Here is a 22,761-nt window from a genome sequence, read left to right on the forward strand (position 1 = left end):
ATACGAAGAAGATAAATTCATACATATTCTTTTAAGGATAATTAATTTTTTATCCTTGAAATGAGAATTGTGGATTACATAGGTTTTGATGGTCTGTTGAAAGTTCGCGATTTTTTTTATTCCGGAAATTCTGAGACTGAAGAGTTGACTGAGCAAGAGGTTTGATTATGAAAAATTATATCATAGCATATTTTATCGTTTTCATGGGATTTTCAGTTTCTTGAAGCGTTTAAAGAAGTGCTTAAAAATGATTATCCAAGTGATGATGTTTTCAAAACAATGTTTCATAAAATTGATTTTGAATGTAGAGGAAAAGGTAATTTATTGCGCATTGCTTTGTTTTAAAAGCTCTTTCATATTTTTAAAAAATCAGTATCATGGTCAGATTTTAGTAATTCATTTCTACAAGAATTTGAAGATTCTGTCGTAAAGGATGAAACAGTGTGCCCTTGCCTTATTTTTATTGTTTTATATTGCTTTTTTAGGGTCATGGTAATTTGTATCGTCTGATAGAACCAATGAACAGCGCAGAAGGAGAACGCCACTCCGTTCACAGAGATTCAATTACCACTATTCTGTTTCATCCACAATTAAACGCATTTATCTCAGCAGGGTATTTAAATTCTATTTATAAATTTTTCATTATTTTTCATGCTTTTTATTTTCTTTTGAAACATACAGCAAAGATGGGCAGATTATTCTATGGGATGAGGCTGTGAATGGGATGATACTTAACAAGGCAAATCACACTGATGCCGTAAAGAAGTTTGCATTTGGCGGAGGAAAGTCAATAATAGCAGAAGGGGGAGAAGCAGAGAAAAGTTCTGGATTAAAAGAAATTGAAGTATTTGGACAAACCTTTCTGATGGAAAAGACAAAGAATGGAACAGAAATCAGAGAAAGAAGGCAAAGCGACATTTCAGCGACAGCAGAAGGGAAAGATCCTTCGTCTCGCAGCGTATCCTCCATTTCAGGCAAACAGACAAGCAAAGCACTTTCTTCTTCCCCACTCTCAAACACGTCTGATAAAAAAGAGTCTAAACAAGGAAAAGATGTTAACTTAGTGACAACAGCGTCTGGTCTGTTCAGCGTGTCTGTTGCATCCTCAAGAGAGATCTCAAACGCACTCGCAATGAAGTCGAGGAGCATCGCTGTAACGCAGTTCAAAGAAACACCACACACCCTCCGCTCGCCTCCGCCGAAGTTTTTTCCTGCTGGTGAGTGCAACTCTGTCTCTTTGACAAAAGAACTGTTTTCGAGGCAGCATTTGATGCCTGAAAAGAACAAACCAGAATCTTTCAAGGCTGCTCTTTCTGCTCTTTCTTCATCTTCTTCGTCTTCTTCTTCCTCCTCCTCCTCTTCTTCTTCTTCTCTATCTTCATCGCCTTCAGCAGCTAAATCCACAACTGTTCAAAGAAGCATTGATTTTGCTCCTGTATCATTTTCCTCTTCAGCAGTTACTCCTCGTCAGCCAATGAATTCATTGCTTTCCATTTCGTCTCAACAACTTACTTCTCCGTCTACCTCTTCAAACGCTCTTTCTCCATTGTCTTCTTCGTCATTACTGTCATCTTCACCATCCAATCAGATTCAACAGCTTCCTTCTAATACAACAAATACAATCAACACATTTGGCACAATCGCTTCATCTCCTCTTCAGTCTCGTCCAAGCTCATCCATCGCGCACAGCACCAGCAGCCTCTCCATCTCCATCCCTCCACTCACCATCAACAATGAGCCAGGCAATCGCACACCCACAAAGTACCCTCGGCCAAGCACAGAAAGAGAAAAGAAGAGGCAGCACGTGGCGATGCTGTTGCAGAAAGCAAAAGAAACTCCGAAGCCGCCCAGCAACTTCTTCAGAGACGAGGCAGCGCACATTCCGAAGGGGATCATCAGAGCGAAGGCTGAAGAAGACACTGCCTGCACCATCAACCGCGCAATGCAGGAGTGCGAGCGGAGGTTTGCGTACCGACTGGGAAGGCAGCAGGACCGAGAAGAGAGTCTCAACAAAGCGCTTCTCAATCGAAAAGGGGTCGGCATGTCGAGTGGGGTTGTGCCTGGGATGAAGACGGCGGGGGACCTGGTGATTTCTGTGGTATCGATGTGCATCTTTCCTGACTGTGGGTGGATTGCCGCACTCGGCAGCGACCGCCGCATCGTGTTCTACGAGCCCACCCAACTGCGTCCGAAGGGCCAATTGTTCGGCCTGAGAGGGCTGAGTCTGTGTGTAGGGGCAGTTGGAGCGTCGCAGACAATTGCGAAGAGGGAGCTGCTGCTGGTTGGCCGAGACGACGGGGTGCTCGACGTGTTTGCAGTGAACGAGGCGATGCTGCGGGCGTCGAATGATCTTAGCACAGAAAGCGGAGAGAAGGCGCTTCAGAAGATTGCAGCGCCAAGTAACGCTGCAAAGAAATCTGCAGATGAAGGGGACGACCTCCTGGCGATCCCAATCAACACGATGGTCGCGACAGACCTGAGCAGACTGCGCAGAATGGCATCGGCCTCAAAAAGGAGCAAAGAGTCTTCGACACTTCAGAGCGACTTTGGCACTGCGTTCTCTTCTCCTACTCCTTCTGGTTCTGCCTCTGGTTCAATCTCAGCTTCATCAACTTCCTTTTCCACACGCGAAAACGAGCAGAATCTTCGACTGCCTTCGCTTTCGCTGACTTCCTCTGCCACTTCGCTGTTGAACTTATCTCCGTCGCAGATTGAAATGCCTGTGTCGTTTGGGCAATCTGAAACAAGCCATTCTTTGACAGGGCAGGTTCATCTACCTCCGGGAGCGCCTATTTCTCCGGCATTCACACCATCACCTCGCCGTTCTGCTTCTTCCTCTTCCACTTCTGCTTCCGCTTCCGTTTCTTCTTCCTCTTCATCTTACACTTCTACATCCAACTTATCAACATTATCAAGTGCATCATCACCTTCCACTTCACTTTTTTCCTCTTCAGCCGCACTCGTTTCACCTATCTGCACTTCATATCAGTCACAACAAGCTCCTTCCATTCTCTCTCCTGTCACCAGCATAGACATCCGGCGGCTTTCTCCGCCAAAGCTCCCCTCTTCTTCTGAATCGAATCTGCAAACAAATCGCTTTCAGTCTCAATTGCAGACTGCAAATGCTGCTGATTCTGCTTCTGCTATTTCTTCTCGTCCTCAGTCGGCTGCCCTGTCTTTGTCCGCTACTCGTTTCACTTCAAGAGATCGCTTTGGCCAAACACAAAATGCAGAAATGGAAGCATCCGACGGAACTCTTCTATCAACCAGCAGAGGCAAAGGTAGTGCAGCCAATCGCACTTTTTATTCTCCTCGCTCGCTGGAAAAAGAAGGAGCATTCACAAAATCGAGCAATGATTCCATGCTGATGATGGATCAGAACGGAGTCAGCGACGAAGAAGCAGTGTCGCTCTGGATGAAGCGCCACTTGAGAAAGAAGAAGAAGAAGAAGGCAGCACAAAATGAGCCAAATGTGGTGGAGAGGCTGATGATGTTCTCGAAGCCACAGACAGGAGCAACAACGCCCATTGAGCGGAATTCATCGAGAGCGAGCAGCAGAGTGCAGACGCGACCTTCTTCTTCGACGGGCACTTCCAAAGTGACTGTGAAGAATGAAGACAAGCCAGGCGATGAGAACGGGGCAGGAAAGAAAGGAAGCGAGGAAGAGGAGCGACTGTTGATGGAGATGAAGATAAGTGAGCTGTCAGAGACAGAGTCAGATGCCGAGGAGGACGAAGACTTTGATGAGATGCTTGTTCGACAGAACGAGGTGCACTGGTGGTGCAAAGTGCATTCGTCGCACATCACCACGCTGCAATACTTGGATGAGCTGGGCGGTGTTGTGAGCGGAGGAATGGACAGCCTGATCAAAATCTTTGACTGTGTGCGGGTGAGAGAGAAGTGCGTACTGCGGGGGCATCAAATGGGAGTGCGGTGTATAACGTACTCTTCGCAGCAGAAGATCCTGGTGAGTGGAGGGTTGGACTACAACGTGTGTGTGTGGGATCCGTTTGGGCAGAAGCTGATTGCATCGATGAAAGGGCACACCTCCACCATCAACTCAGTCATTGTTGACCATTCAACAGGGTTTATCTTATCTGCAGCAGACGACGGAACCATACGCGTGTGGGACTCGCAGAACTGCGCTCCGCTTCAGTGTGTGTCTGGCTTTGACACAGCCACTTTCTATCCGTTTTCGCGCCTGCTGTACAGCTCTGCTGCTGGTGGGGTCGTTGTGGGCTCGCGGAGGCTGGCCTTGTGGAAGTCTAACTCGAAGAGAGGAGAAGCAGTTGTCACACCACAAAGCGATGTGTTTGCTGTGCTGTTTAACGAAGAGTTCGACCAGCTGATCAGCATCGACCTGTCAAATACAGTGTGTGTGTGGTGTGCGTCGAATGCGAGGCATCTGCTGTCATTTCAATGTACTCAGAGTGGAAGCAGCATCAACTGCGCCACACTCGATTCAACAGGAAGACGTCTAATAACTGGCTGTGTGGACGGGTCGTTGCAAATCTGGGACTTTAACAGAGGCGTTCTTATTCGCAGCTTCCCGCCCAAAATGAGCAAAGCACCTGCAGAAGGTACCAAAAGAAAGGAGGAAGAGAAAGATGCACATGGCGCGAGCAGTGATGATTCAGGCAGCAACGCGGAAGAAAACGAAGAGAAGACAGAGGAGGAAGAAATGAACGAAAGGCTGGGCATTCTGAAGCACGAAGACGACGACTTGATTGATGTGCCGAACTCCATCAACAGAGTGCTCTACTGCTCAACACCCAGCGCGCCAAAGCTGATTGTGATTTGTGGCTCAGGAAAGATGATCAGGACGCTGGAGGAGTTTCCCAAAGACGGCGGAGACATCAACGAAAGGATGATCCACACGTGGAACATGAACAGGCACGGTGAGAACATCCTCACCGCTGCCTTTGAAGCACCCCACACTCTTGTCGCAGCTGGTGACGATGGCTCTCTTGTTGCGTGGAATCTGCAGACAGGAATGGAATTGATGACACTGAAGCCGTCGCTCAGCAGACTCAATTCGGTCAACCGTCAAGCAAAGGGAGCATCCAACACATTGGGTGCGTCTTCATCGCGCGAGTCGCTTCATTCTCCGCCTCCAGTTGCTGTCAACAGATCGACAAGAACACCCACGCTATTCCAGCACTCCTCATCCACTGTCTCTACATCACATGCACAATCAACTCCTAAAATAACCTTTGATCTCCAATCCTCGTATTCAAAGAAGCAAAATGCAGAGCCGGTTGTTGGTGCGCCAATTGATGGTGAAGAAGGAACAATGGGGCAGTGCATGTTTCTGCCTGGACATCCAGGCATTGTGATTACACATGGCGTGGACGGATATCTGCGTTTGTGGAGTGTGGAATTTGGGCACATTCTTGTTTCTGTGCAGACTCGACAGAACACAGCAATATGTGTGATTGACAAGACGGGGACTTACCTCTGCCTGGCCTGCTCTGATGGTTCTGTACAAATATACAAGCTGTCAATTCTGATGGCATTCGCCTCAGTCACATTGGAGCTGCTGCAGAAGAAGAAGAAGCAGCTTCGCCGGATAAAAGACGCTTCAGCAATTAATTTACCCACGCTGACATTGTCTCCAACCTCTCGAAACATCACCCCGCCAACAGCATCTCCGACAGGCGTTCATCCTTTCCTTCAGTCTCCGCCTGCTTCTCCTGGGCAGCATTCAGCAATGTCATCTCCTCTTTTAGGCTTCCACTCCCCTCAGCCTTCGACTATTATGACGAACAGAACAGAGAATCGCTCTGACGACACAGGCCAAGAAGAATCGAGAGACGAGCTTTTCAGACAAGACTCTGATTCCTCGTTGGAGTTGCTGCCCACTCCACGAAATGGCAATGAGGCAAACAACCAGCTTCCATTTCAATTTTCTCAGTCGCCGTTCATCAGACAACGCCCATCAACACCTGTTTATCCATCTCTAGTGACTTCACCGCGCCATCAGCAGCCAGCCGATCAGTCAACCAGTTCTACAACTCCACCATTTGGAACTCCGCTTTTCTCTTCTGCTCCTTTGAGGGAATCTGTTGGCTCTATTTCTCGCAACATGAGCGGGGCTTTTCCATCGAATACACTTGCTTCTCTTGGAGGGAATGGGGTGGCTGTGATTGGGCAAAGATCGAACCTAAATGACACGGCCTCTGTTGCTTCATTCATGAGACAGCAGTTGCGCCCGCCTCCGCTTTTCCGCCAAAGCAGCGCATCTCAAATGAGCTCATCAACGAGTCAACGACTTGATCTGCAGAAAGACAAAGAAAGAGAGAAAGATGCAAGGCCTCTGACCGTGAAGTTCCCAGTGGTGAATCAATCAGATGTGATGATGTACCATTGGCGTGCGACGTTTGACGAGATCAGCGCAGCTACGTTTGTCAACATCCCTGAAGAGACAGTCAAGCGAGGGAGACTTTACACCTCGCACGCAGTTCAAAGCGGAGGTGTTGATACAGACAAGCAGATTGAAGATGCCGAGAAACAAAATAGTGCACTTTCATCTTCACCATCTCCAAATTCATCTCAATCTCCGACGATTCAATTTAGTTCGGCTCCCACTAAACCTGTTGTCAATAACACATTGTTCATCTGCTTATCGTTTTCCAAGAACATCGCTTTGTTTTCTTTAGAAGGAGCACTCATTGGCACTTATGGTGTTTACATCTCAAAGGAGCAAAAGCCACTGGATGTTGTGCTTAGTCGCAATCCTCTGATTCCTGTGGAGGAGCCAGCCCCGCTGCCTTTTCCAGTTTCTTCACAAACTTCGTCGTCCAACGAAACACTCTTAAAGAGCAAAAGGAAGAAGCACAAGAGAGAGAAAAGCTTGATTCCTGGTGGAAGCAATCTGAATGCTTCGATTCGCTCCATGCAAGAACTGAAAGGCGGAGAAGAAGGAGAAGCAAAAGCTGATGAAAGAGGAGATGAATCCAGCGTTGGTGCTCAAGAGCGGCTTTTGAGTGAGCTGCAAGCAATTCGTTTTTCTGTCGATGAAGACGACAACGACGAGGAAGACGCTTTGACGAGCGAAGACGAAGACTCTTCTCATCCAACCCGGCTGAAGCAGATGCTATCAGCACACAGAAGATCGTCCTCCAATCTCTCTGTCATGCTTTCTTCTTCTTCCCGCACGCCAAGCGATACGCCTTCTCCTCGGCAGCCCGCGACGGAAGACTTTGCTGCTGACGGTGCGCGTTTCATGGATGTGCAGCACAGCTTCATTCGGAATGTGCAAAGTCGGCGTGGCTCAGGAGCTGTCCCTTCGCACTTCTCTTCTCCTCCGCAGAGCAAGCAGCATCGCGAGAGGGTTCCCCAACTGCCCATTCCTGTCCACCACTCGCCGTCGCATTCGCAGATCGAGGATGCTTCGCCGGTTCCGCTCAATTCGACTTCTTCTTCCTCAAACTTGCTGATGCCTTCTCCGCTTTCAGCCAATCCTCCTCCTCCTCCGTCTGTGCTGATGCTGACCAGGCGGCAGCGGCTGAACATCTCCACACTTCCAAAGGAGTCGCCGAGGCTACCGCCGCCTACGCTGGCTGTCACATCTCCTTTCTCAAAGGCTCGAGCACTTAATCCGTCTCCCTTTTCTACGCATCCAAGAGGCACAGAGACGAAAAGGAATAATGTCGTTCTACGAACTGATGTATCTGTTGCTGAGCAGTTAGATCAACTCGTTCCATCGCCACTGCACACTGAGCGTCAATCAACACTTGGGGGAACACAATATCATTCAACAACGATATATCACACTCCAATGGTCCCCGCCACACCACAGATATGGCAACCAACTCATAATTCGTTATGACACATATTTCGAATTTCCTCTTATTTAATTAAAATTAATGTTATATTTATATATATTGTTTTGATTATTTTTATATTGTGAGGTTAGAGTTTTATAATTTTTTATTTTTTTTTTACAAATTTTCTGAAGTTTTTTTTCAAAGAAAAATGTGATCAATTTCCATAATAAAATGACGAACTCAAAATTTGATTATGTGAAATCTTTTGAGACGAGTGTGATTCTTGTCTGTGTTGATCAGTAATTAACGTTATTTTTATTTTAAAGATGACGCACTATTGCCGGAAATGTATCTCGTCGTTAGGGTTGATGGACATGGATTTACAAAGTTGATTGTTTTTTCTTAAATTTTCGGTGAAGCTCTGTAATTTATTTTTCTACAAGATTTTGTGATAAATACTCATTTTTAAAGCCAAATGACGATCGGGCAATTGATCTTATGAATGCGTGCGCAGTTGCTGTTATGGAAGAATTCAATGATATTATTTTAGCATATGGACAAAGTGATGAATATAGCTTTCTTTTCCAAAGAGATGCAAAATGCTTTTTGCGACGTTCCAGGTTTTCATATTTATTTTTAAAAAATTTGTTGGTTATGAGTATTTATTTTAATTCAGTAAAATCACATCTCTTGTTGCCGCTTGCTTTTCATCAAACTATGTTTTAAAATGGAGTCATTTCTTTGAAATGCCTCTTGACAAAGCACCTTTTTTTGATGGGCGCGTTGTTGCCTATCCTCGTCCTGAAGTTGTCCGTGATTATTTTTCTTGGAGGCAAGTTGACTGTCATATTAACAACATGTATAACACAACATTTTGGGCTTTAGTTAAAAAAGGTGTTGATCAGCAATCAGCCGAGAAATTTACAAATCGTATTTTTACAGTTCCATCAGAAAAGCAGACATCTGAGCAGAAGGAAAATAAAAAACATCTTCAACATGAAACTTTAGTTAGCATTCTGAGTCTTTTATCGTTTCCAAAGGAAGAAATTGAAAAAGTATTTCCATCAATAATAGTTAAGGACATTGCGTCTCCATCAACCAGTACATTTTCTGAAATAACTGCTCGGATAGCTTCACTGAGTAATATTTCAACTAATTCAACATCTCCAGCAAAAGAAGAATCGCAACATCAAACGCTGGGTGTCCGTGAATATCTTACGCATCCGTCTCCAGTATTTTTCAAGAATGAAACGCTTTTCAGACTCGGAATAAATTATAATTTTCTTTCTGAAAAACACAAAAAGGGAACAGTTGTAATACGAAGATCAAGTGAATGGGAAAAAATTCAACAAAAACATAAATTAAATGTGCATGATTGCACTGAAAGCGCGAAATGTGAACAAAAACTACAAGAAGAGTTAAGTGATGATTCTCTGAATAAGTCAAATTTTGTGAAAGATTTCCCTTTTGATGGGAAAGAACATTTGGAATTATTACATGTCGATATTATAAAAGATGATTTCTGGAACGCTCATCCATATATTCTTGGCTTTTTTGATCATGGATTATTTGATCCTTTTCATCCTGTTGAAAAAGCTGTGGAGCGCGAGTCAGTTTGGAAAAAGGGAAAGATGAAGAGAGAAGAAAAAGAAAAACAATTGGAAAAGCAAAATTCTAAACAATAATAAAATATTTTCTCAAAACATTTTGTCAAGAAGAAAAGAAAAATAATTTATTTGATGTTAATGAGTGTATTTCTTCTCATTCTTTTTTTATGATAAAAACATTTCAATCTGAATAAAAAAAAAAAAAAAAAAAAAAAAAAAAAAAAAAAAAAAAAAAAAAAAAAAATAGCGAATCAATTCTTCTTATTTTCCTCCCTTTTCCATGTTTTCTTTTTATCTCTTCATTTTCATCTTCGTTTTAGATCATCAAAAATAACAGCAGAGCGTTTTCTATTGATTTTGTGCTTGAATTCAAAAACTTCACACTTTTCAATTTCTTTCTCTTTTTTCGACTTTTTTTTTTTATTTCTTCATTTTGTTTCAAAAACAGTTCCCAATCATCGAGAAGTGCTTTTTTCAAGAATTAATTTCCCTAAATTATCAAAATAATTGTTGTGATAATGAAGAAAGGATTATGATGTTTTAGGAAGTTTGTGGAGAACAGGACAGAATGAATTTTGAAGGATTCAGATTTCTTTAAAAGCTTTATTGATGACAGAAAGAGTTTAAGCGGAGTGGATTGCTTGAGGAAGCACATCAGGAAGCGCTTTTTTTGGAGAAGAAGATGAGTTTGATGAAAAAACATCAAATGAAGATGAGAGGAAAGTCTTGAGTATTGTAAACACTCCTTTATCGAGCGGTCGGGACAGATAATAGCTGTGCGGGATATGTTTGATGACGCTAAAGATATTCTTTGAAGAAAATCTCCAAATAGAAGGAGCTCCTCGTGAAGAATGAGGAATCAAAGAAAAGGTGATATTTCTTTGTTTCAAAAAATATACGCTAACTTCTTTCATGGAAAAAGAGAGTAGAATTGTTTCAACATATTTTTTGTTGTGAGTTTAGTCCATTTATCCTCTTTTATTGGACCAAATTTCAAGAGTTGGCGAGAGAAGCGGAACAAATTCGTCCGGTTGTTTAATATTTGCCTTGAGAATGATGCAAAGTCATGAATAATTACCTACAGCCACGGCAGCAACGAGTATCGCGGTGTCTGTTTTTTGTGCTTTCAAACAGCACTCAGCGCTTTGGACAGATGAATGGATAACTTTGATATTAGCAGCCGGTGGTACATAGAAAGAAGATTCATCTCCATAACAAATAACTGAAATTTTGTTGTTATTATTTTCGTGTGATTTTGAGATCATTTGATACCAATGCTTCATTATTCTCTTGCAAGACATTGCAAGCCGATTTATATCCAAACTTTATGGTTTGCTCTTCGTCAACTCAGGATGCCACTTCAAAAACCCATACGCCGAAGCATTTGAAACTGTTATATGTGGCTCGTTTTCTTCTTTTGTATCGTTTATAGCATTTTCCATCAAAAGAAAAAATGTTATTGTTGCAATAAAAAACTTGAGCAAATCAATTCTCTTGTTTTCTTCATTGTCAAACTGCTCCCACAAATAGAATCAATTTTGATCATATCCAGAACTGTTTCTTCTTTCTCTTTGCTGATTGCCTGCGGTCTTCCAAGTTTTCATACTGCCCTTTTAGCTCGAAACGCACGAACTGTGCTTTTGATGCTGCTGCGGCAAACTGCTTTGAATTGATGGAATCTGTGATCTTGACGACGCCATCGTATACAAAGATTGTTATTCTCTCCTGTTTGTTTTTGTATTTTCTGTTAAGCATGAAATCATGAAGTGTGAATGTTTCTTTTGTCCTTTTTTTATTCTTCAAGAATTTTTGGTTTTTTATTATAAGGTTTAAATCTTATTTTTTATTTTTTGCAATAAACTTGTTCTTTTTATAAATTTTCTTTTTAAGTTGAAAACTGAATAAAAAAATTTCTTTGTATGAATTGATAAGTTGATCCCCTCTCACCATACTGATTTTTCCAAAACTGAAAATCCCGCAATTAATGTTAGAGAATGAGTCGACACACCTTATCTTTCACTCCATTTGAAATATTCACGAAAAAATGAAAAACTCCTTTGTTTTCATTTCTTTCTATATTCTTTGAATATGACATAGGACTTTTGTTTCGATGGATCGTTTCTGAGTGTAACTTTTTTTAAAAATAATATGATGGAAAAGTTCATTCCATCAATTTCAAACATATACGAATCACTTTCATCAAAAAAGAACTCGTTCTGTTTTGCTATATTCTGCAACTTGTTTTTAATAGTATTTTTAAAAATATCTCTTTCAAAATTTATTATATTTGTTATATTTTTTTGTCAAAACAAAGAAATCCGATCATTGATTCCTTTCAGAAAAACATGTTTATCGTTACCAAGTCCTGTAGCAACTGTGTGTTCACCAAACCAAATTTTATTCTTCATTTCTCTTCGGAAAGAATATTTCCTTCTCTTCCATTTCTTTTTTCAAAATAATGGAAAATGCTTTTTCTGAATCCAGACAGCTGCAACATTTATGTTAATTTAAAAAAACATCGTTCAAAAAAACTGAAGTGATTTTAACGTTGTTGCAACGGTTTTTTCACGAATTATGGTTCTTCCTTTTGTTTGAAGATTCAATTTTTACACATTTGTTGATTGAATATTAAAAGAAAATCCGAATAAAAGATTTTTTCTTCTTATGGAAAAATAATTATAATTGATATTGACATTTCACGGGGAGTGTGTTTCTTTTCGGAAAAATGAACTTATTGCAAATAACTTGCAGTTATTATGGATAAGAAGCAATTGCAAAGAGAATAACTCATGATATCTGTCAAAGTCTAATTCTTAGAATGGAAACCATAGCTTTTTTTTTTCGGAATATTGATATTTCGGCAGATTTTTTAATTTTCAATTAAACAAACGAATAAACAAACAAACTTAAAAAAAAAAAAAAGAACATTCACACATTTGTTGAATAACTTATGCAATTATGAATAAAACAAAGATTTATTCCAAACATTTTCTTCAATAAAATCATTATGCATAAACTGAAACAATGCAAAGAAATACTGAAAAATTCTCAAATTGAGAAATAAATTTGGAAATGATGGAATGGATCATAATTCATATGGAGCATAATATTTACTATTATAAAAAAATCAGAGATTTGTTCCAGACTTATTCTGCAATTATTTCACGACATGTCTTCCAACAAAGTGAAAAAAAAAAAAAAAAAAAACTCGATATTTTTAAAAAATTGAGAAAAATATTTGAAAATAATATTTGGAACAAAATTCATAAAACAAAAAATTTCGTCCCATATATCCTCCTAAGGAATATAATGCACGATGAAAAAAACACTTCAACAAACATTATTTATATTTATTGTTTTGTTAAACTGTTTATTTTCAGCAGATGATTGCAAGCAAACAATTAAAAACATATATTCTCAAATTATCACAAAAGATAATACATTCAAAAATCAACAAGATACTGCCATTTCACCTTCTTTCAAAAATGAAGAGATTTTTTCGTCAAACAAAATACAATTCTCTTCATCAGAGACAAATGATATCCAAAAATTTTTTGAAACAGAAAACACTTTAACAATTGGCTATTTTAGTCAGTTCAGAATAAATGATTGTTTGAAATCAAACACATATGAAAGCATGATGTTGAGTTGCGTGAGAGGAGAAATGATCTTGCTGAATTCTTCATTATTTGTCAGAGAAATTATTCTTGTCCAAACAAGCACTCCTTCTTTACTGATTAAAAGAGATGCATCGAAACTGTCAATGAATAATTGCTTTCTTGAATTATTCCCAACGCTTGCTGTCTCTCCTTTTGAGTGTTCAAATGGAATTGTCAATTTGATTAATATTTCCATCATAAACACATTGCAAAGTGGTGCTTTGCCTTCTCTTGTCTCAACAAGCTCCTCTTCAATTTCTTCAACAGGATTAGTTCTCATTTCTTTCAGCTCGTTTTCATCATTTTCAACCTCATTCGAGAATCCATTTATTGCAGATATCAATTTATCATTTTCTTCTGCTTCACATTGTTGTTTCCACAACATTTCCACTCAAAACAATAACATGCACTCAAAACACTTGCGTTCTAATCAAGAAAGCAAAATTGAAAACTGCTTCATCACAGTTTGCATTTGTCCGTTTTATGGAGTGATTATTTCAGGTTCACTAGGCTATGGTGATTTCTCCTCCACAAACACTTCCTTTATTCGTTCGAGAAACACCTATTCTCACAAAAATTATTCAAATACAACACAATCATTTACAGAAGGTGATATCGCATTTGAAGATTGCTCTTTTTCTGAATGCAGCGCTCTTCATGGAGGTGCAATTGCGGTAAGCGAAAATGCCAAGCTCACTGTTGAAAAATGTATTTTTTCAGAATGCATTGATACGTTTAATGGTCAATATGGATATGGAGGAGCTGTTTTCATCAATGGAAGCAATTGCGAAATTTCGAATTCTTCTTTTTCCAAGTGTGCAGGAACAGGATTGAGTTCAATTGGTGGTGCATTTGCACATATTTCAAGCAATATTTCTTTGATTGTTTGCTGTTCTTTTGATAATTGTTCATCAAAATTAGGAGGAAGTGTTGCATGGTATATGGGAGGAAGTGGATCAATTTTAGATTCAGTGTTCAAGTGTTCTTATGCATCTGTTTACGCAGGAACGGTATTTCTTCAACTTCAGAAATATGATTTTGTCATATCGAATTGTTATTTGAATAAAGGGGATACTCAATGCGGAGCAGGAGGATTTGACACTTCAGAAAATAACAATAATAAGAGTCTTGAAATACAGTTTTGCCTATTTGAAAACAATACAGTGCAGAAACTATCACATGGTGCGGATATTTTTATCGGAAAGGGATATAGCCTAAACAATCACACAGTCCAGATCTTATACTGTCTTTCTTATTCAACAGCTCCAAGAAAAGTTGTTCAATGTGCTCAATATGCTTTGGATTGCGGAGATGATAAAGGTGTTGCATATGACTCATATCTTCCATCTCCCCAGTCAGAAATACACATTAGCAATTCGGGAAACGATGTGAACACTTGCGGAGGAGTTGGTTCGGAATGCAAATCGATTGAATATGGAGTGACGAGGTGGAGAGAACAACTGAATCAAAATGTGTATATGGGCGAAGAAGTATTTGTTGAAGACATAATTGAAATTGATTGGATGAACATTGTTCTCAACGGAATAACAAACAGCAAATCAGCAATAAAATGCCATGAGGCTTCGCTCACAGATCATCTCATCTCCATCGGCAATGGTTCGCTGAATGCAAAAAGGATTTCTTTTGTTTGCGTGTTCAATCGATCTGCCATTACAATCGGGTCATCTGGTTCTCTGCAGCTTGAATTGTGCTCTTTCACAAAAAGTGCTCAATCGAATCAGCCGTCAATTCAACCTCTAATCAATGCTGAAAATGGATATATGACAATAGAGTTCGTAAATGTGTCACAGTTTGTTTTTTCACAAGGATGTGCTTTTGCAACTTCCGACTGCAAATCCATCATTATTTCGAACACTTCTTTTTCAGATATCGAATGTGCGCAAAATGGTGGATGCTTGAGTGCATCATGGAGTAAAATATCAGAAGGCACCTTTTCAACTTCAATAAACAATTGCATCTTTAAGCGTTGCAGGGTGGTTGCAGATGGAAATGGAGGAGGTGCATTGTTCCTCTCACTTCAAAATACATGCTCTGCAACCATTTCGTCATGCTCATTTGAAGAATGCGAGGCACCTTTTAATTCGCAAGTGGGATTTGGAGGAGGAATCTTTCTGGATCTTGTTCATTCAAATGCTACATTTGCCATCACCACTCCTTCTTTTTCTGTGGAAAAGCCAAACAAAGCGAAACATGGAAATGACTTGTTTGTGAAATCACCAAATCTCAGAGAATCTATCACAAACGAAACACTTCCGCTTGCCTATGCATTGGGGCACAGCTCCTTCGGCAGTTTGCAAGGGTTCACTGGGAATGACCATGAGCATTCAATTCCGTTGGTTTTGTTTTTGGAGGATGTTGGGCAAACAATCCATGTTAGGAGCAATGACGGTGTTGATACTGTGGTGTGTGGATTCTCGGATTATCCGTGCCACTCGCTCAATTACTGTGTGGAGAGGTTGGATGAAGAAAACGCAAAGACAGTAGCTGTTCTTGCCTCAGCAACAATTGAAAACGAAACGACATTGCACAATTTGGATTTGAAATCATCAAATACATCAAAAGCCGAAATCACTTGCATCAAGTCGCTGCAGGCCTCAACACGAAAAGTGATGGCTTCAACAGGGGATGTGTCTGTCGAATTGATCCACTTTTTGCTTCCTTCTTCATTTGATACTGAGATTGAGGCCTTGATATTCTTGTCTTCTGAAGGCATGCTGACGATGAAATCTTGCTCATTCGGGATGCAACAAGGCGAGCTTGGCCAGATGGGTTACTGGTTGTTTCAGATTTGTGGAGGAATACTAAATATCGACAGCTGCACCTTGAGTTCAGACTGCCTTCAGCACGCGCCCATAGCCGTGTGCGAGAGCGACACAAGCACTCAAGCAACAATCATTTCATTGAATGTGAAAAACACAGATATTGGTAATCATCCTCTTATCCATGTGATTCCATCATCAGCAGCAAAACTCCTGAATGGTGCCACAACGAGCAGTGGGATCATATCTCTTGTTTCATGTTCTTTCGAAGGGATGGTCCGTGCAAATGCAAACAGTGCAGTGCTGTTTTCATCCCATATTTCAAGCTGTGTTGAGTGCTCCCATTGGAATGTCACGAATGTCAAAAGCACTCAGAGCATCGAGGGAGGCGCGATGAAAGTGGTTGCTGATATTGATGGCCAATTCAAGATGGAAAACATCACATTCACAAAATGCTGCGCGGAATGTGAAACAGCTGGAAAAGGAGGAGGCATCTATTTTGACTGTTCGGCTTCCAATGCATTCTCCTTCCAGCAGATGACCTTTGATCAGTGCTCTGCAAAACACGGGGAAAACATGTTCTTTCTTTCATCAGACCTAAATGTTTCCATCACAAACCAGTCTTTAGCGCTTGAAGTGAGTGAGACAGCAGATGATACAAATCTGTTTATCGGAAGCGACTCCACAAAAACAAACTTCGATCTGGGCAGATTTCTGATTGGATTTGCTTCTCAAGAAATCCATCTCAGCAAGAACAGCGGCTGGGATGTTCTTCGCTGCGGAAGCGAGAGAGAGCCATGCGCAACAATGCAGTACGGCCAGAAGCATTTCTGTGCTTCAGATAATCCAGCACAAGCAAACATGAGTATTTTCCTCGTTGTCGATGAAGTTCAAGTGGATTGCGAAGTCGACATTTCAAACAATACTCTGACCTCTTCCGATATTGACTCTCACTCTGCTCTGTTATTTGCAGCAGCCATTTCGCAACAACCAGGAAAGCAGCAACATACAGACTCTGTGCTGACAAACATTGGCACATGCTCCCTCTTGAGCATCGATATCTGTTGTGACCATGGCTCGGGATGGAGCCAAACATATTTGATAAGCACTGCTGCTGGCGCTTTCTCTGCTCAAAGTTGCTTGTTTACCAGCACCTCTGGCACAGTGATTCCTTATTGTTTCGTTGCCTGCTTTTCTGGTACTTGCGAATTGTCGCTTTGCTCATTTCAGTCCATCAAATGCGAAGGTCGCATCTTCATTGCATCGTGCGGAAGCAATTCTATCTTATCAAATGTCTCAATGAGTAATGTTGAACTCATGGGCAAAAGCATTGTGGAAGTGTTACCGCAAGTGATGCCACCAGCAATGGCACAGGAAATCAACGAAGACATTTGCCCAACAGTGCAACTCAAATACTGCACCCTTCACTCGCTTCTTCAAAGCACTCCTTCTGAGCCCTCCATCATCAGCTCCTCTGGCAGCCAGCCTTTTAGCGTGTCTGTCCAAAACACTTCCATAAAGAACTGTGGAAGCAGCCAAAGTGAGAGCGGAGGATGCATAACCATGAGGTTAGATGAAAAAGCATCTTTTCGCTGCACTTTATCCACAATCTCGGAGTGCTTCTGCTCAACAACTGGAAGGGGAGGCGCAATATTCCTGGATTGCTCATCAATTGCAAGCGATAGCGCGCTGCCTTTCCTCTTCAAAAATATCACATTCTTGGAGAACAAGGCGTTCAGAGGAAGAGACATATATGTGAGATGCTCCAATGTGGAATCCCAAATAAGGAACGAGCTATTCCAGCTCGACTTCAGGCCACCATTCAACCAGGAGCTCGCCATTTGGGGATGCACTGCACAAAACTATGCTGACGAGCAAGATCTCTTGCTCCTCGTAATTGTGTATCAGAGTGAGACAATATTTACCTCTTCTTCAGCAGACAACACCTCAGATTCACGCCAGTGCGGAGCTATCAATGCGCCCTGCTCTTCCTTGAATATTGCATTGTCTCACATCATTCCTTCTGTTTACAGCAACTTGCTTGTCGACAAGGTTTCTCTGGTTTGTGGTGAAGCAAGCATCCATGATGTCTCGATCAAGTCGCTGGAGCAGGAAAGCAACAGAGGGACAATCCTCCTGAACAGGAGCATTGAGAGCAGGATGAACAGCCTTCTCACGTGTGCATCCAGAGTGAAAATCGAGTTTCTGAAGTTCATGTTCGGAAGCGCGTTTTCTTCTCCACACTCCAGCTTATTATCCCTGACTGATGGCAGCTTGTCAATTACAGATGCACTCTTCTCCCAAGATGATTCGAATGATTATCCTGAAATGAGGTTGAATTGCTCTATCATTCTCGTGGAGAATGGCAGGCTGCTGATCAACGAATGCACTTTTGCTTCCCTCCATCTTGGTTCTCCATGCGTAGCAGCAAAAGGGGGACAATATTGCTCATTTATGAACTTGAACATTTCTGATGTGAATTCTGATCTCTTGTTTGATTTTCGCAATCTTGTGAACCTCTCCATGCTGCAGGTGCTTATTTCCAGTTGTGAACTTGAACAATCCGCTCTGATCCTTCACAACTGCAAAGACTCCCAGCTCCAAAAAATTCAAGTCAGAAATGTTGAGAGCAAAGCAAGCTTGATTGTATTTTCCTCAGATGGCTCTGGTGCTTGCTCGAACATCCAGTGCTATCATTCCGAATTTGATGCCATATCTGTGCTGTCTGGCTCCTTGCTTTCCATCGAATGCCAAGATGCAAATGTCGAGATGAACAATCTTTCATCAACAAAAATAGTGCTGACAAATGGTTGTGCTGTGAACCTTGTATATGCAAATTCCTCATTAAGTATCAGGCAATCATCGTTTCAAAACATATCCAGAGATTCAATGGGCCCATGCTGCATGGCTGCTTCACTTTCATCACCATCGTTCGAATTGGAGAACTGCTCATTCAGAAAATGCGTCTCTCCCTCAGATAAAGGGAGCATCTCTGCTTTATCTGGCCAATCCAATGCAAGCATAACTTCGTGTGCATTTGATGGAGAAACTGACCCGCAACAACTCAGATCCAACGCAGATTCATTCAAAGATTTGTGCAAGTGGAATGGCTCCATGATCGATCTTCTCAATTGCTCGGGAGCAATAAAAGACACCACAATCGCCAATTCGTCCAAGGGAGGACTGTCGATCTCTGGCGGAAACATTTCCATTCAGTTTGGACTCTTTTCCGGCAACAATCCAAACGCTGCTGGATACCCATCCATCAGAAACAACGTTATCTGCTCACACAACGCACTCCTGAACATCATCAGCCTCAAGGGAGGAGATGGCTTTCTCCCCAACACCTCAATGTGGATTGCAGGAGACGATTGCACGCTTGCAGGCTTGGCCTCAGAAAGGCTTTCCCCATTCTTCATCCCACAGCTGCACTCAGTTAACTCACATATCCAAGGCGATGCACTTTCTCTGGATCTCATCGGCTCTTTACTCCTCCCCTGCCACCTGCTCCTCCAGATTGATTCCATCGACGGCTCCCTCCATCAACTCAAGACATATCCGCTGCAAGCAGAACTCTTTGAAAATGAAACAGAAATCCATGCAGTTATCCCAGCCTCAATCGTGACTTCGGTACCTGACACCACAGAAGTGTCAGTGCGCATTCTGTTTGGAAGCCTAAATGCTACAGCATCTACAGCACAATTTCTTTTGAAGAACAGGAGCGAGATTGTGCAAAAAGAAGATGAAAGAATCGTTGAAGGAGGAAAAGAAGGGAAAACATTTTGGCTATTGATTGTTTGCGTTGTGGTTGTTGTAATACTGCTTGTGGTCATAATTGTTCTGGTTGTTCGGTGGAAGAAAGTGAAGGAAAGAAAAGAGGAATTGGAAGAGATTGTGAATGACAACATCAGAAAGGATCCAAAAGCATTTGAGATGGTGACGATGGAGATGTCTCCAGAGGAGCAGTGGAGGAGAGCAGAAAGGGAGGCAGAGAAGAAGAATGAAGAGAGGATTAAAAAAAGGGTGTATGCGAAAAGCTTGGGACATTCCGAATCATCAGAGCATCTTCTGTCAGAGAGTGGATCAACCGAATACATTCTGGGGAGAGATTCAGACAAGATTCCTGAATGGATGTTGGAGAAGGTTGATGATGAGGAAGAGACAAGAAAGAGAACACCATCTCCATCCATCTCATCCACTTCAACAACAGACACTTCAGACACTGAATCCACTTTTGTTCGAAGGGAAGATCTGTGTCCAACCACTTCGTCAATGTCGAATCTGGTGGATGCAATGGCCTGCTCCTCACCTCATGAAAAGTTGATTGTGGATCTGAGGGATTCGCTGTTCATGCTGCTGCATGGAAGAAATGAGAAGAAAGAGATGGCGATTGGGAGTCTTCAGCAAAGAGAGCAGACAGCTGCCCAGATCCTGTTCTGGGCGGCTAATCTTGCGCTTTACTCCTTTGAAGACGAGGAAGATGAACTCTCTTCGCTGGCCAATCTCAGCCCTCACATTGTCCTGTTCTCTGAGCACATGGTCATCTGCATTGCACTTCATTCGGATTGCTCTTCTTCAGACTCAGACACTTCATCCATCTCTTCATCAACCGTTGTCACATCAACATCTGATTGCTCCACTGTGAACAGAAATGGGAAAGACTCGCCACCGCCATCATCAGCATTTGAGGATGAGGATGACAATAGAAAAGAGTGTATGAGGTGGAAGGCACCTGAGATGCTGATCAACAAAAAGATGGGAGCAACAAAGGAATCAGTTGTGTTCTCGATCGGGATAATGCTGTGGGAGTGTCTGACGCTGGAGATCCCGTTTGGGGAGTATGAGGCAGAGGTGGCGGGGCAGAAGATTGTGAATGGGGAGAGGCCAAATATCGACAGGATCTGCAGTTCGTCTTTTGCCAGCGTGGCAAAGGAATGCTGGTCGCGTGCACCTGGAGACAGACCATCGCTCGAAAGCCTCAAGAGGATCTTCATTCAGCACTTCCCTGCAGGCGCTGTCATGCTCACAATGTCTGATGCTGTCGACTTCGAGGCTGACACCGATTATGGATACAGTGGCAGCTTCATTCCCCAATCTGCCACTGCTTCATCAGATGCAACAGCAACAACAACACACAGAAACACACAACACAATTGCTAAGCAAGCATGCTCCTAATGATTCATCGATTCAGTAACACTCATGAGCCTTGCTAACAGGAAAATGCTTATTTTCTGTTGTTCGCTCATAGGATTCAAAATGATACAATTCCCAAGAATGTTTCAAATCAAGTCTTTGAAGAGACTGAAATTACAAATTCGCCAAAACACAGCCAGATATATAGTAGTATCAGATCATTCATCTTTCAGTGCGTTCCATTGGGTATTTGAATTATCAACAGCAATCTGCAAGTGCAAATCAACAGCTTTTGTTTTGAAAAATGAAGTTGATAGTTAAAAATGAAGCGCTGTCAGAACACTTCCAATCAAAAAAGAAGGAAAGTCATGCATATGAATGAAACGATCACAATTATTGTGAAAGAAAAGTCAATTCTGAAACAGGTGAAAAAAACCGTTGAAAATTCTGTTGTTGCAGCCGAGATGCTGCACGCCAGTTGTTGGAATATCCTCGATTCATTTGTTGTGTTTTGTTGAAAGTTTCATCGCTATTATAATAATTATTATTATTTTCGAATTATTTTTCTTTTGAGTATTTTTTGATGTTGGGCATCGAGTTGCTTGCTGCTCCATCTCATCAACTTGCTGGACTCTTTGCTCAATTTCCAATTCAGATCAATTTATAAAAAAAACTTTCTGCAATATGCCTATCATATTTGCCTTTATCTCTTGACTCAACAATCCATGAAACTGCGTAGCTTCTTCTTCAAATGGCTGCAATCCACAATTTCATTGACCTCTCAAAACTTCCCTTCAATTTTTCTTTTCCCATAATATGTCTTTCTTTTGTTTTGGCTTTTTCTTCCAATAAGCAGCTGAAAGCACCTCTCCTTCTCGATCTCACTCGTGCCATCGCAAAATCTCTGGCCAATTGCTTTCGAACTGTTAGAAATTGAAGTGAAGGCTGGTGTCTGATGGGGCACATCCGTTGCAAGATGTTTTCCTTTTTATTCATTTTTGAATTAAAAGAAGAGGCGAGGCAGCATCGAAATGATTAAAAAAGAATTTCTATTCTTGGTATGATAAATTTCATTTGCTTTTTTTTTCTGAGTAACACTTTCAAATCAAAAATCCAAACTCAAACAAGAAGATACTCCAGCCTGATTTCGGCACTAATATCACCGCTGGTCTTTCATTTTATTTTTCTCTCTTTCGGAACTCCTCCCATTGGATGTTTTTTCCCCCTGCTTTCTTCAAGTATTTTTTTTTTCCTCTTCAAGATCGAAGGAGCTGAAATGCTTCTGTATCTTGCACTGGTTTCACAAATAATCCAGGATTGCACGCCCTTGAACTGCTTATCATATTTCCCGCAAAACGCAGCATATTCTCTCGCGTCATGAATCAGCTTTGAACTACAGCCATCCTTCAAATCATCTTATCCGTTCCAATAAAAAATTATAATCGTGAAGTTCGCTCGCACCTTCTGTGATTTCTAGCTCATTCAAAAGTTGTATTTCTCTGAAAAATGCAATTTCTGCTGCCATTTTGATCTGAGTTTGGCATTCTAATGGTGATCCATTGACTCTGATGTGGCAGATCAAAGCAAAAGAACGACTGCTTCCACACATATTATTTGGTTGTTTTTTTGTGTAAATTGAAAGATGTTGTTGCTTCTGTAACCAATTTGGTAACTTCGTTAAGTCTTGGCAAAGCCTTCTTCTTACATAAGTTTATATCTGTTAAAAAATAATTTATTCATTCATTCTGCCTTCTACTCCGGTTCGATTACCAAATAGAAAAAATCGTACATGCAATATGTAAAGGATTCCAG

The 22,761-nt window shown here is 41.4% G+C and overlaps 2 protein-coding genes across 2 annotated transcripts; both read left to right on the top strand.

The window, feature by feature from the left end:
- Positions 1-518: 518 nt before the first annotated feature.
- MONOS_2968 (putative tRNAHis guanylyltransferase) lies at positions 519-9,515 on the top strand (the record flags this gene model as incomplete). Its single annotated transcript, XM_067872929.1, has 6 exons — positions 519-613; positions 682-7,824; positions 7,961-8,043; positions 8,096-8,156; positions 8,213-8,389; positions 8,446-9,515. 6 exons carry the CDS (start codon positions 519-521, stop codon positions 9,452-9,454), a joined length of 8,568 nt encoding a protein of 2,855 aa, XP_067728628.1. The 3' UTR covers positions 9,455-9,515.
- A 4,267-nt stretch (positions 9,516-13,782) lies between these two features.
- Positions 13,783-20,975, top strand: MONOS_2967 (putative Protein tyrosine and serine/threonine kinase; the record flags this gene model as incomplete). Its single annotated transcript, XM_067872928.1, has 2 exons — positions 13,783-13,849; positions 13,957-20,975. 2 exons carry the CDS (start codon positions 13,783-13,785, stop codon positions 20,973-20,975), a joined length of 7,086 nt encoding a protein of 2,361 aa, XP_067728629.1.
- Positions 20,976-22,761: the final 1,786 nt, after the last annotated feature.

Source organism: Monocercomonoides exilis, assembly GCF_001643675.1.
Source record: "Monocercomonoides exilis strain PA203 chromosome Unknown scaffold19-1596985, whole genome shotgun sequence".
NCBI lineage: Eukaryota > Preaxostyla > Oxymonadida > Polymastigidae > Monocercomonoides > Monocercomonoides exilis.